The 13359-nt window shown below is 43.2% G+C and overlaps 1 protein-coding gene across 3 annotated transcripts in view; it reads right to left on the bottom strand.

Moving 5' to 3' along the window:
* SLCO2B1 (solute carrier organic anion transporter family member 2B1) overlaps nucleotides 1-13359 on the bottom strand; it is a 101178-nt gene that overhangs the window by 13722 nt on the left and 74097 nt on the right. For all 3 annotated transcript variants that reach the window (XM_069070856.1, XM_069070858.1, XM_069070857.1), the window contains 2 exons: nucleotides 8381-8540; nucleotides 818-990 (listed from right to left, as the gene is read on the bottom strand). In XM_069070856.1, the coding sequence (XP_068926957.1) occupies nucleotides 818-990; nucleotides 8381-8540 (333 nt within the window). The remainder of the gene's footprint in view (nucleotides 1-817; nucleotides 991-8380; nucleotides 8541-13359) is intronic.

Below are 13359 nucleotides of genomic sequence, written 5' to 3'. Positions count from 1 at the left end.
AAAACTTAGGAACTAAGGAACCTGTGGTTGTAAGATCATAGATCTGGAGCTGGAAGGGACCTCAGAGAATATTTAGCCCAATCCTCTTATTTTATAAATGAGGAAAATGAAGCCCCCATCAAGGTGAAATGACTCAGCCATGACAAGACTATGCGGGAATTTAATTTGTTAACCAGTTCATTCGTTAATTTGTGCATTTAGAGATTCATTCATTGATTCTTCAATCTATCCATCTGATTAAATCATTCATTCATCAATGACTTCATAGATTCATTCATGTGATTTGTGATCTGAGTACTTACTGTGGGCCTCCCATTGCTGGGTGGTAATGAGGAAAGAAATGATGCCCCCATTAGTTGATAGCCCATTTCCTTATCTAATATAACAAGATCAGTTTCCATTTCTAGAAAGCTTTAGGGTTTATGAAGTACTTTCCTCAAAGAAACAGGGAGGGAGCTAATGCAAGGATCATTATCCTCACTTTACAGATAAGGAAACTTAGGCTTTGAGAAATTAAGTGACTTATCTAAGTTCAAATGGAAGCATCAAAGTTAGGACTTGAACTCAGACCTTTTACCTCTAGATTCAGCTCTCCTCCCACTGTACTATGTGGTCTACCATATTCTCTTCCCATAGACATTTCTGTTATCTTAGTTTATGACCTCAAAATGTGGGGTTGCTTCCACTCAATAAGTCATATAACATCCCTCACATTCAATGTTGCCTTTGTTGTTATATATGTAACTATCCCATCACACAGTGTCATGTCCCCCCAACCTGAGGGATGCCAAATCTAATTAGGTATGTGTGCCATTACCTCAGGATGAGCATGAAAGAGGGCGTGTGAGTGATACTGGCCACAGCCCCTCCAAGACTGACGAGGATGATGAAGGGGAACACCAGATGACTACAGGATGATTCACAGGAACCAGAGGTGACTGAACTATCCCTAATTCCCGAAAGGAGGCAGCTGCAGTTTGTGTAGACAACCTAGAAAAGAAAAGGAGAGTCCTGGGGGTGAGAGAGAGAGAAAAGCATTGGGGAGCCCTGGTACACCTGGATGAAAGACTGTGCATTCACCACTACGCTTTCCTGTACTGCATCAGCTTCATGGGGTACTAGGTCTTCCTTGGAGCTGAGCCATTGGATCTTTTCCTTGGTTCCTTGTACATCTTACTAAACACTCCCAACCTATGAATCCCACTCAACCTTGCCTCCCAGAATGCCCTGTCATCATTTTGTCCTTGATCCTGCTGGACTTAGAGATATGCTTCTCTCCCTCCCTCCCCCCAATACCTTGCTCCTTCCTTTGTCACTGCTACAATGATTGGATGACTAGTTCCAGGTCCCATTTCTTTCTTTTCCTTCTCCTCACTGTCTCCACATGTGTTAAGTTTCACAAGTGTATTTTTTAGAGTTCACTCACAAAGGAATATTCAATTCAGAAATAACACACCAAGGAGAGGGCAGAAAACAGATGTGGATAAAAGGTCCTTAATCTTTGACTTGTTCCCATGGAATAGCCTGACACAGGATCCTCTCCAGGCTAGGAGGTCAGAGAATCACAGACTATCTAAGGGACCTTAAGGGGCATCCACTATAACCTGAACAAGAATCCTCTAAAATATCCGTGACAAGTCATCACCTGATCTCTACTTGGAGACATCCAATGATGGAGTCCACTTCTGAGGCATCTCATTCCACTTTTGCCTAGTTCTAATTGTTACAAAGTTTCCCTTTACATCAGACCCAAATCCATTTTTCATGTGATAGCCCTTTGTATCCTTGAAGGTCCATGTTCAGCTCCCTCTCCACAGCCCAAGACATGAATAGCATCTTCCTTCCAAGCCATGCCCAAATGCAAGTTGCATTCACCTACTTGGATTTTCTAGATTTAACTCATTGGTCTAATCCAGGGATGGGGAACCTGAGGCCTCGAGGCTACATGTGGCCCTCTAAGTCCTCATGTGCCGCCTTTTGACTGAGTCAAAGTTGTACAGAACAAATGCTTTTACTTGGGAGATTTGTTCTGTGAAGTTGGGATTCAGTCAAAGGGCCACACTTGAGGACCCTAGGGGGCCACATGTGGCCTCAAGGGTGCAGGTTCCCCAGTCCTGGTCTCATCTATAGTCCTAATTCGACAATGTACTCATCTTCGTTCTTCACCCCCTGAAAACCAAAGGCTTCAGATGAGTCAGAGGGACTGGGAAGGCTTATCTTGCAGAAGGGCTATCACAAAGAAGAGAGAGGAAGCTTATTCTGTTTGGTCTGGGGTGGGGTAGGGGAGTAAGAGTAATGGGTGAAAGTTATAGTGAGGCCGTTTTTAGCTTCATGTATGAAAAAACTTCATTACAATTAGAGCCATCAGAAGTGGGAGGTAGTGGGTTTATCCTCACCAGAGCACTTCATGGATGATCGCTAGCATGGGATAGTTTTAAGGAGGTGCTTGTTTCAGGATGGGCTTGGACTAGATGCCCTCTAATTCTGAGATTCTTTGGAAGAGTCTGACCCTCTTCTCAGTCCTGATCATTGGGTTAACCTCTCCCTACCCACAGCTATGAAAAACTTAGGAACTAAGGAACCTGTGGTTGTAAGATCATAGATCTGGGGCTGGAAGGGACCTCAGAGAACATTTAGCCCAACCCCCTTATTTTATAAATGAGGAAAATGAAGCCCCCATCAAGGTACTCAGTGGTCTATTCTACCATCCCAGGCTACACCTTCTCTATATCAGGACAATTGGAGTCCACCATTGCAAAGCAGGTTTGTGGTACCCCACTTGTATTGTTACAGAAGCACTTAACTAGTGAGCTCCCTCCTCCTCCTCCAACCCAAGTGAGGGAGAGATTACAAGAACAATTTTGTATGTTCATCTCCAAAATTCAGATTAATTTGACAGCACCCCTCCTCACAAAGGCTCAAGACAAATGCTTCATTGCTCACCACACAATCCAAAGCCCTCTAGTATTTTCTAGCCCCACCCCCATCAAATCTGTACCTGTCAAGTGGTCACCAAGCCTCTTCTCCACTCTTCTGGCCTAACTTAAGCTCCAGCTTCTCCTGGAAGGCTTACTGGCCATTCCTACCCAGACTGGTTTCTTCTTCCTCCAAACTTCTATCAGCCTACTCACACTGAGAATCAGATGCTAGGACTCCACATGCCCCTGGGTTAACAAAGGGTGAACCACTCAAGTATGAGGGTAGGCAGGTTCTACTGTGCTAGAAAGATTTTAAGAAGCATAGTTTTGTCAATAGATTGATTATCTACTTTCTGATGGTCAGCTTATTTTAGTGTTATCCGAGAGCTGGAAGGGACCTTGGAGGTCCCCAACTCCAACCTCCTTATTTTACAGATGAAGAGACTGAGGTACAGAGGTTAAGTGATTTTCCTAATTCACACAACTAGCAAGTGTCTGAGATGGGATTTGAACTCAGGGCTTCCTGATTCTAAGTCTAGTTCTCTGTCCACATTCCATGCTGCCCCTACAACATATACAGAGAGGTTCACACCAGAAACCTGTTCCACTTGGCAGTGAATTCTGTGTCCATGGAAATTTATGATACAAAGAAAAATACAAAATAGTCCACAGCCCTTTGAGGCTGCCTTCTTTCTGTGGTGGCAGTGGCAGAACAGAAAAGGATTACTAGTTGGCACAGAAGATAGAGGTCTGGGCTTGAAATTAGGGAGATGCCTAATAGCTGTGTGACCTTCAAGTCATTTGACCTCTCTCAGCCTCAGTTTCCACATCTGTAAAATGGGGATAATAGCACCTACCTCCCAGGATTGTTGTGAGGAACTCAGAACTATACTTCTTTAAACTTTTTTTTTTTAACACGGTAGAACTAGTCTAGGTTTATACTCTAATGGCACAACCTTTGTTAATATAGGTAGAACATTCTATAAACCTTAAAGTACTATACACACACACACACATTTTTATCATCATAATCATCATCATCAAAGGGGGACACAGTGATAAGAATCACACAATTTTCAGACCATCTTTAAACATTAGCTTATCTGAAGCCTATTCATTTGACATCTTCACTATGATTAAGCCAGAAGGCCACAGGAAATCAGCTATAAGGAAGGACAGCTCAGAGGAGCAAATAAAGGAATTGGCAGAGCTAATTTTATTGCTCATCCAAAGGCAAGAAGAAAAATGTTTTCAAGAATGCTTGGTCATCTTGCTTGTATTTCAGTGGCCTTGTCAAACATTTGTAAAAATGCCGCCATGGAGATAATGGCAGCTTCTCTGCCAGCATCTGTTGTAGGGGATGATGGAAGTAGAGAAGTTCTAAGAACTCAATAAGGTCCTCCTTATTAAATCAGTTTCTATTTTAATATGCTTAGTGATTTCAATGGGAAGCTAGGCATAGAGGAGAAAAGCAAACAATGTTGGAAAGCATGATCCCAATAAAGGGAGAAACCAGAACAGCTAAAGAATTATCATAACTCTCTCTCTTTCTCTCTCTCTCTTCCCTCCCTCCCCCCATCTGCCTCTGTCTTTCTCTCTCCCTCCCTCCCACTCTCCCTTATTCTCTCTCTCCCCTCTTTCTTTCTTTCCTTCTTATCTCTCTCTCTCTTTAGAAGTATATATGTACCTATATATATGCACACACATGCATTCTATATCATGCACACATACATACATACACATATATGTATCAAATGAGACTTTCTTTAAGAAGAGAGTTTTGACATATGGGGAAACTGAGACCCAGAGTAGGTAATTCCCTGAAAGAGATAAATATCAACACCTCCCCCACCAAATGCACAGAATCCTAGAATGTTAGAACTAGAAGGTACCTTACAATGTACAATGTCTGAGCTAGATGGAATCTAGAATGTTGTAGCTGAAAGAGTCCTTATAAATCTTATAAACTGTAACCCTGTCATTTTATAGGCCTATTTAACATCACAACAGATATTGCAACACAACAGCAATAACCTCTATCCCTGGGGCTGGGAGTTAGTTTTTGCCCTGGCTTTGCCTCTTAATTTCTGTGTGACTTTAAAAAAGTCTGTAAAATCAAGAAATTGGATTAGCTCAAGGGTTCTTAATCTCGGTTCTGTGGGCTTGTTTTTTAAATACTTTGATAGCCATATTTCAATATAATTGGTTTTCTTGTAATCATATATATTGATCATATATATTTTTTGCATTAACAAAAAATGATTCTGACAAAGGGTCCCTGGATTCCACCAGACTGCTCAAGGGGTTGATATACTCTCTCTCTCTCTCTCTCTCTCTCTCTCTCTCTCTCTCTCTCTCTCTCTCTCTCTCTCTCTCTCTCTCTCTCTTTCTCTCTGTCTCTGTCTCTGTCTCTGTCTCTGTCTCTCTCTCTCTCTCTCTCTGTCTCTCTCCCCGAATTAGGGTGTCTCCAGGCTCTCCCCTACTCTCAAGTCCCATGATTCTTGGATATTCTCTTAGTGATAAACCAAAGAATGACCCTCCTGGATTGGGCACTATGGGAACCTCAATCAAAGTCATTCTGAAACACAAACTCTGCCTGTCTGCAAACCCAAAAACATTTTATTGCTCTCGAACACTGTATTTCAATCCTATATTGCTTAGATACAATATAGCCACCACAACACAAAGAGATTTCTAGAGTCTAAAGTCAGAGGGCCTCATCTGGTCCAATCTAGTCCAATCAGTCTTGAGCACAACTAGTTCAATCTCCTTCATTTTACAGTTGAGGAAGCTGAAGTCAGAGAAGTCACATGACTTGCTCAAAGTAAAACAGGCAATACATGTCAGAGGCTGGACTTGTACTAGTCTGTAGTTCTTGCATTGTAACATGTTGCCTCAAGATTCAGATAGAATGTAGCTAAAAACCACTGAGGCCATGTCCTACTTAACTACAATGTCTCCCTGGCAGTTTCCCCAAAGTTAGGCTTAGATACACTATAGCAATTGGAATATTTTAAAAATAGCTGTGGTAGAATGTGAAGACTCCTGCACTTGGGCCCTAGAGATTTGGGTTGGAATTCTGCTCCCAGACTTACTCACTGGATAATTTTGGACAAATCACTTAACTATTAGACTGTGAGCTCCTTGAGGGCAGGGACTGTTTTTTCCTTTCTTAGGACTTAGCACAGTGCCTGGCACAGTAGGAGCTTAATAAATGCTTCTCAACTATATTTAACATCTTAGCTGCATTAACTTATTGGAAAGCTATGTCACACTGTGTATTCAAGCTGTACTTAATGGTCAACAAATGCTGCTGCTATTTGTCCTACGTTCTCAAAGAGGACCATGACATCAGAGAGGTGATGCTATGATATGCAAGTGAATTGGATTTAAGTGAGGTAGGCTGTGCAAAGTCACCAGCCTCACTTTCTCCTCTGGAACCATCTGGGTGAAGTGGCCAAATATAGATCAGGACAACTGGGGATGGCCCAGGATGCAGGCAAAAATCTTGGCCTTTTCAACAAGACTGAAAAAGGCCAAATTCTGTGACCTGAGAAGAAAAAATGCTGTCAATTAAAAAAATAAAAAGAAGTGAACAGAGGCTGTAAACTACAACCCAATCAAGGGGTGGGACAGTCATTTTGATTTTAATTCATGGCAAAATTCTAGAATGTATTATATTAAAGGAATGTTTAGTAAATCTCTAGTTCACAAAGAACGAGCATGACTTCATTTTCATTGGATCATGCTAGACTAACCCCATTTCCTATATTATTTTCTTCTTTTGACTGGATTCTCAGAGAATGTCATAGATATAGTTTACCTAAATTTAGTACAACATTGGAAAAAGCCTCTTAAGTTATCCTTCTGGAGAAAGTGCAGAGACTTTGGCTACACAATAACACAATTAGGAAGTTTTAGAATGGGTTTGATGGCTATACTCAGAGTAGTCACTGATAGCTCTAAGTCAGCTAGGAAAGAGGTCTCTAGTGGAGTGCCTCAGGGATCAGTGATTGTCCCTGTGGTGTTTAACATTTTTATCAATGACTTGGATTCAGGCATAGACAGTATACTTCCAGATGACACAGCCAGTGCTGGGGGAGGGGCCTCTAGCACTTGATAACAAAGTCAGGATCCAAAGAGTTCTAAAGAGATCCAAGATCCAAAGCCAGAAAGTTGGGTTATAAGTAATAAGATGAAACACACTAGGATTAACTGTAAAGTCATACACTTAGGTTCAGAAAACCAGCTTGACAAACACAAGATCGGGGAGACCTGGCTAGCTAGCATTAGTCTAAAAATAGCTGGGAGTTTTGGTGGATGGCAAACTTGATGAGAGTCATAGTTCTACCAAAGCCATGAAAGCTGAGGTCTTGGGCTGCCCTAAGGGGCATAGTGGCCTGTGCTAGGGAGGGGATGGCCCTGCTGTCTGCTACCCTGGCTGGCCAAACCTGCAGTGCTATATTCAGTTCTGGGGGGGTCATATTTTAGGAAGGACACCGATAAACGAGATAAGCATTGGGGCGGGGGGCAGCAAGGATGGCCAAGGGCCTTCGGAGCAGATGTGAGCAAGCCCTCTGCTCATGCCAGCTCAGATCATCCTACATGGCTCAGCTGAAAGAACTAAGGATAATTTATTTGCAGAAGAGAAGACTTAGGACATGATAGCCGTCTGCAAGTTTTTGAAGATCTCAAATATGGAAGGGTAATTAGGTTTGTTCTGTCTTGCTCTAGAAGGCAGATCTGGGTGTTGGAAAACATGGGAGCAACCTCTCAGCAATGTAAGGTTATAAGACAACTCCAAAAGAATCATGATCAAAAGAGATATCCACATCCAGAGAAAGAGAAGCGGAGTCTGAATGTAGATTGAAACAAACTACTTGCTGTGTTTCTTTTTCTTGTTTTGTTTTGTTTCCTCTTTCCCACTGATCATTCCATCAGTTATAATCCCTCTTTACAACCTGACTAATGATTAATGTGAAGATATTTGTAGATCCTATATTCGAGTGCATGCTGCCATGATGGTGGGGGGGAAGAGGGAGGGGGAGAAAATTTTAAACTCAAGGGACTGTGGAACTGAATGTTGTAAACTAAAAGTAAATAAACAAACCAATTTAATTTTAAAAAATGGGAAAAACCCAAGAGAAAGAAAAAAACAAAAAAGAAAAAGTGGGAGCAAGATCAGTCTGGATATTAGGAATAGCACAAAAAAGGAGAGCTGTCCCAAAGTGGACTGGGCCACCTGGGGTGGTAGTGGGCTCCCTGGATTGGAGATCTTCAAGAAAAGGTTGGCTGAGTGCTCGTCATTCTGGTCAGCTATGTGGTGGACTGGGTGAACTCTGAGATCTCTCTCAACTCCAAGATTCTGTGAATGAACCCTACTCTCCCCTCTCACCCTAAGCCCCCCCCCCCCCAACTGAAGGAGAGAGAGGAAGAAGGAAAGATCATTAAAGGGGACTCACTGAGCCTTGACCTGGATCACCCTGCAGACCTGTGCAGCCGGCCTGACAGGGGGTGACATACTCAGTGTGGCTCCTGGTGTCACATACAGGGTTGAAGTCACTCTTGGAGCAGGAACACAGCTGGGTACAGTTTAGGAAGTCCCCATTTTCAGGAAGAGTGCTGGGAAAAGAAACCAATGTCACAGATCAGATCTTCCCCCATGGTATTGCTTCCTATCCCTCCCCAATTTCTTTCCATCTTTCTTACACCAATCATGATGTTACTCAAAGAGCAATAATCTCAGGAATTCAGACACTTTTCTAGACTCCACTGTAAAAATATGAATTCAGTAGTCAATTAACATGGAGAATAATATTATTGGTTTTGGCATTGCATTCTGTCAAGTTACTAATAGTTATAGAGGGAGATGCGACCTTTAGCTAAGATACAGTCTTCCCCTTTAGGAATCAGCCAGAGCAGGTCCTACTTGGGGAAGGTGTCATCATCATTTTTTTAAAGAATTTTTAATCCTGGAGACTCTATTGGATTTTTTTGCATGTCCACCATCCAAATAACTCTTGGCTTAGTTTCTTATGAAAGCTGCTCCCTGCTGGGATTGTATGTACTGGATATACTGAGCTGGAGTCAGTTTTCTCTGCAGCTCAAACTGCCATAGCTACAGCAACCTTCTCAGATACGATTTCTCTAGGGTTTTTACAGATGAAGTGGTTGAGGCCCTAAGAGGTGATCACAGCCCGAAGAGGTTAAAGGCCTTTGCCCTGATTCATGGAATGTCAGAGCTAGAAGGGACCTTAGGTGATAGCAATTAAACAAGTGAGATTTATAAGGGGCTTTAAGATTTGCAAAGTACTTTACATGATCTCAATGGTGATTCACAACAGTTTTGTGAGCTAAGTACTTCATATATTATCTCTATTTTACAGGTAAGGAAATTGAGACTTAAAGGGTAAGTGGCTTGCCCAGGTTCATACAGCCTTGGTAGTGTCAAATACAGAAACTGGACCCCAATCTCTCCTGATTCAAAGTCAAGCACTCCTTTCACTATACCCACTTCACAGTCTCTTATAGATGATCTAGTACAAGCCCCTCATTCCATAGTAAGTTAATGACAGAGACAATGTCAAGGATGCAGTAGAATTTAAGTCTTTTGAAGTAAATGACTGGTTAAGAGGATCTTGGGAGTGGGTCTTTGTATGTGGCTAGCATAACACATGACATATAAGAGATGCTTAATACTTGTTGAAATGAGTTGGAGTTTGGCTAGTACTCAGGTCTCCTGACTCCCTGAGGCTCTCTGAAACTCAGTAAGGGATTCATCATGAGAGCCTAGTGAGTTCTTTGTGAGCAAAGTTGTAGGGTGAGTACTGTGAGGGAGCAAATGGAGGGAGGAGGCAAGGCTCTGCCTTCAGAGAATCTCTGGGCTGAGGTGGAAGGCATAGCTCCTGCCTTCAGGAAGCCCCTGGTCTGAAAGACAGACATGATCTCTGTTATCAGAGGATCCCTAGTCAGAGATGGCAAGATCCTGTCCCGAAGAAGCTCTGGGTCTGAGAATTGTTGAGAAACAGCCTCCGTCCACAAGTGTGAGTCCAGAATCTGAAGGAGAGATAAAAACTGCACCCAGAACATGGACATAAAATTAAAAAAAATCAGGAATACAACACAATCTATAAACTCTGAAAGAATGCCCAGTGAAGGAATGAGTAAAGCAAGGTTGATCAGGAAAAGCTTCCTGGAGAAGGCAATTTAGAAGGCAAATGAATAGAGGGGCAGAAGAGAAAGGAAGAGTAGGTATGTCACTGGGGAATCCGGATGGTAAAGAGGGTGGGAGGAAGCCCTGGGAATGGAGGGAAGGCAGGTAAGCAATAAATCTATCATAGAGACAGAAGTATAAGGTGGCAGATTTATGATCTATATAAGGAAGAACTTCCTAACATTTAGAGTTGTCTCCCAGTGGGACAAGCTCTCTCATAAGATTTTGAACTTCTTGTCATTGGAGTTATTTAAATATTTTACAAAGCCCCTATGATAGGCTGGCCCCTATGCGCAGGGCTGTGCTGGTCATTGTTGTTCATTTACAGAGAGGACCAAAATGACATCACTGTGCTAAAGTTAAGTTTCAGTGTGGCCAGCTGTGGCGGATCCGACCCACAGGAGCTCGGAATGCTCTACCACAGGTCGGGCACAAATAATCCATGTGAACATCTGGGGCAGATTCTCTAAATCTGCACATCTTGTGTTTCCTTCAAGCTGTTCTGCTTTGTCTCAAAGAGCACAGCACCTTCTCTGATGAGGGCACGCCATGCTGAGCGGTCCTGTGCCAGTGTCTCTCACGTCACACAATCAATTCCAAAGTTCTTAAGAGAAGCCTTAAGAGTGTCCTTGTATCGCTTCTTCTGACCACCATGTGAATGCTTGCCCTGTGTGAGTTCTCCATAAAACTGATGTTTTGAAAAGTGTACATTTTGCATTTGAACAATGTGGCCAGCCCGTCCGAGTTGCACTCTCTGAAGCAGAGTTTGAATGTCTGGCAGTTTAGTTTGAATAAGGTCCTTAGTATCTGGTACCTTGTCCTGCCAGGTGATGTTCAGAATCTTCCTAAGATAATTCAAATGGAAGCAATTCAGTTTCCTGGCATAGCACTATTAGACTGTCCAGGCTTCCCAGGCATACAACAATGAAATCAGCACAATGGCTCTGTAGACCTTCAGTTTGGTAGTCAGTCTAATATCTCTCCTCTCCCATACTTTCCTTCAGAGTCTACCAAACACTGAGCTAGCTCTAGCTAGGCTCAGGGTTGTAGGGAAGGAAGGGAGAGGGAGAATAGGAGGTGGAAGAGGAGATACAATCTCTGTCTCTAAGGGGCTTAAGGTCTGATATTCAAGTTATCAAAGATCAGTCGTGATTTAAAAAGTGATTATTCTTGTTCTTTTTGCTCCCACAGAGCAGAACTGGGAATAGTGAGTAGGAGTCACAGAAAAGCAGATTCAGGCTCAAGAGAAGGAAAAACTTCCCAGCGAACAGAATAGTCCAAAACTACAATAGGTCACCTCATGAGGTAGTGAGCTCCCCATCACTGGAAGTGCTCAAACATTGGCCAGGTGACTGGATATTGTTTGGGATGCTTCAAAGGAGAGTCATAATTGAGGTAGGGGTTAGGAGGGTTTCTAAGGTGTCTTCTGACTCTGAGACTCCAAGAAATTCTGAGGAACTCTAAGAGTTTGAAATGAGGGTTAGGTGGAGGCCAGGTTGGGAAACCCAGATTCTCTAAGATGGTCAGTGGTTTATGGGATAAAACAGGGAGGAGGCCAAGTATTAAGTACAGGAAATTGAGATGATGATGAGGGTAATAATGGATGATGGATAACAATTGATGATTATGATAACTATAACTAAAAATTTTGGCACCTGGGGCAAATTCAGTTGAGTCAAATTGGGAGGTTGGGGCTAAAAATGCCATTCCTGGATTGGGGTATAATGGAGACAGAGGTTATGGGACTTGAGAAGGCTGAGAAATTAGGAGGTCAGGGTATCTGAAGAAAGTAGATGCTGAAGTGGAGAAGGCTTGAGCCAGGTGCTGAACTTGTGGGGGAAGAGAATCTGAAGGTTATAGGTGATGGCCACAAGGTCCCAGACGTGACAGAGAGAGCTTTAAAGGAGGAAAGATTTAGAGGGATTGTTGGCTATTGATGGCAGCGGGAAACTCTGAAATGACAAGTGAGGCTTATGCCAACTCCTCCTCCTGGCCTGATGTCAGGAGTTTGGAAATGAAAGAGCAGCTAGCTTTGGAGAGGATGCCAGGAGTGTGGGGGCTTCAGAAGAAGGCTTCAGTGAGCATAAGAAGATAGAAGGCATATGAGATGAAGGGGAATTTGTTAACAATAGATGAGAGCTCCAGAAGGCACAGTGGAAAGGGAGAGGAGAGGAAGAGAAAGAGACTGAGGAGGGCAACTGTTGAGGGTTTCTTTCGATACTGTCCTCTCTTCTTCCCACTCTAGTCACATGCTGATGGAGGTTATAGGTCCCCAGGCCAGGCAGAGAAGGGGAGGAACACAATGGCTATGGGACCTTGGAGTGGGGGTATCTCAGGGATAGTGTGAGGGAACAGGCTAGTTGAGTGGGCAGTGGCCCTGACCAGATGTCCAACCCCTGGAGCAAACCCTGGCCACCCTCTGTTAGTCCCAGTTCTGATCATACCTCTGATTCTTATAGAACCTCAGCATTCACAAAGTACAGCAATTCTTTGAAGACTGTCATTCAAATCAGTATGCTCCATTTTCCAGAAAAGAAAATGGAGGTTTGGAGAAGTTTGTCCAAAGTCACACAGATAAAAAGTAGGAAATTCAAAGATTGAACCCTGGGCCTGGTTTCTAAATTCAGCGTCTTTTGCCTCCCCAAGTGACAGGTCTCCTGGGAGGGCAGATGGGGGCAAGCCAGGTGCTGGGGTCAAAGTGGAGGTGAACTGCTGTCACCCTGCTGTTACTCATATGGAGGGGGGAGAGCAGGAAAGGCAGAGACCCAAAATCCTAGCACAGAACCTTCTTTCCCTTGAGAAAAAACAAAACAAAACAAAAAACTGTTGATGTGTCTAAAACTGTCTTGGCATGTCTGACACAAGGGGTGGGGGCAGAGGCTGGAAAAACTTGGCTGCCTTTTTCTGTGTGGTGGGACCAGATCCAGGTGGCACTGGACAAGGGGATGTTGCCCAAGGAAGGGGAGTTTTCCAGAGTAATCTTTGCCAGGGCTTCCAAAAGCACAGCCAAGGACTTGAGAATCAGGCTTCCAATGAGAGAGGCAGTGCAATGAAATGGGGAAAAGCTGGATTTGGGGCTAGAGGAATGAGGCTTTTATCTTGGTAATGCTCTCTGTGAACCTAGGAAAGTAAATCACATCTTTTCTCTGGGCCTCAGTTTCCTCCTCTGAAAAATGAGGGGTTTAGACTAAATGATTTTTAAAGTATTTTTTAATTTGAAATCCTCTG

Source organism: Petaurus breviceps, unplaced genomic scaffold (genome assembly GCF_028583685.1).
Source record: "Petaurus breviceps papuanus isolate PSGF00001 unplaced genomic scaffold, PetGlider_PUasm1.0 90823, whole genome shotgun sequence".
In the NCBI taxonomy this organism is placed as follows: Eukaryota; Metazoa; Chordata; class Mammalia; order Diprotodontia; family Petauridae; genus Petaurus; species Petaurus breviceps.
This window is presented reverse-complemented; position numbering and strand designations above follow the sequence as displayed.